Source organism: Rousettus aegyptiacus, unplaced genomic scaffold (genome assembly GCF_014176215.1).
Source record: "Rousettus aegyptiacus isolate mRouAeg1 unplaced genomic scaffold, mRouAeg1.p scaffold_m13_p_8, whole genome shotgun sequence".
Classification (NCBI taxonomy): domain Eukaryota; kingdom Metazoa; phylum Chordata; class Mammalia; order Chiroptera; family Pteropodidae; genus Rousettus; species Rousettus aegyptiacus.
Genome location: NW_023416311.1, coordinates 26,701,660 through 26,702,911, shown reverse-complemented (window position 1 = coordinate 26,702,911; position 1,252 = coordinate 26,701,660). Strand labels below are relative to the sequence as shown.

General features: G+C 43.6%; 1 protein-coding gene across 1 annotated transcript; it reads right to left on the bottom strand.

Moving 5' to 3' along the window:
• Positions 1–640: 640 nt before the first annotated feature.
• On the bottom strand, positions 641–988 carry LOC107506768 (histone H2A-Bbd type 1-like). The gene has a single exon (XM_016137624.2). The coding sequence runs from the start codon at positions 986–988 to the stop codon at positions 641–643; it is 348 nt and encodes a 115-aa protein (XP_015993110.1).
• Positions 989–1,252: the final 264 nt, after the last annotated feature.

The following is a 1,252-nucleotide window of genomic DNA, read 5'->3' as shown; positions in this document are numbered from 1 at the left end:
AGGATGGGGCGGAGCCTGGCTGCCAAGTGATTAGAGGGCTAAAATTTTCAGCCTTAAGCCACTCCCACCTCTGGGAAGGGGAGAGGGGCTATATATTAAGTTCAGACACCAATGGCCAATAATCTAATCAATCATGCTGATGTAATGAAGCCTCCATAAAAACCCAAAAGAACTGCTTAGTGGTGTTGGAGAAAACACACATTGGAACAAGCGTCAGAATTGTAACCTGTTTTATTTTCTATGGAGAAGTGTCTGTTCAAATATTTTCCCCATAGCTTTTTTTGGAGTAGAGATTGATTTCTTATTGAGTTTTAAGAATTATTTATATTTTAAAAATAATTATTTATTTAAATTATATATTTTATTTATTTTAAAATAATTTTTCAATTTTCAATTATAGTTGACATACAGTATTGCATTAGTTTCAGGTATATGACATGGTAATTAGACATTTATATAACTTACTAAGTTATCACTCTAAGTCTCGTACCCATGTTTAATTTTTTTATTTTTTTTTGTGTTTAAACACTTTAATAGCAAGCCCTGATGGTGGAAGGTCTCTCTCATCTATGGGCAGTTTTGGGGACTAGATAAGGCTGTCTATGAGGTCTTGCCAGGCTCTGGGACCCAGGCATCACCACTACTTCCCCGGTGAGGGCATCCCATCAACCTGAGGGTGGATGTCATCATCAAAGATGTAGCTAAGAGGGCTGTTGTCCACTGCCCTTTCCACGTGTTCTGGGGTGATGAGCACCTTGTGGTGGTCGTGGGCCTCCTTGCCTGCCAGGTCCAGGATGTTGGCCGTCAGGTACTCCAGAATGCCAGTGAAGAAAATAGGTGTGCACCAGCTCATGCGATGGGCGTTGGAACCTTCTCGCAGGAGGCGATCGACGCGGCTAACGGGGAACTGCAGCTCGGCTCTTGTGGAACGGGAGAGGATGCGCTTCTTACGCCTACGAGAGGAATGGTGTCTTCTTTCCCCAGACATTGTTTCCTGCCTTTTGCCCCACCCCAATTGGACCAGCTGGACTATCTTGCTGGCCTGGGCCTTTCCAGATATCAGTGCTTATCCTGCTGTATCCTCATGCTCCAGCCCCTCATTGGTCAGGAAGCTGCTTTGTGACAACTCAGAATTTGTGATGTCACTGATGTCCATTGGGCCCTGATCAGGACTGGCTTAGACATGTCCATGATAAGAACATGGTCTCCTTGTTAACTTTACCATCTTTTTCAGGGAAATCTTTGTACTTCA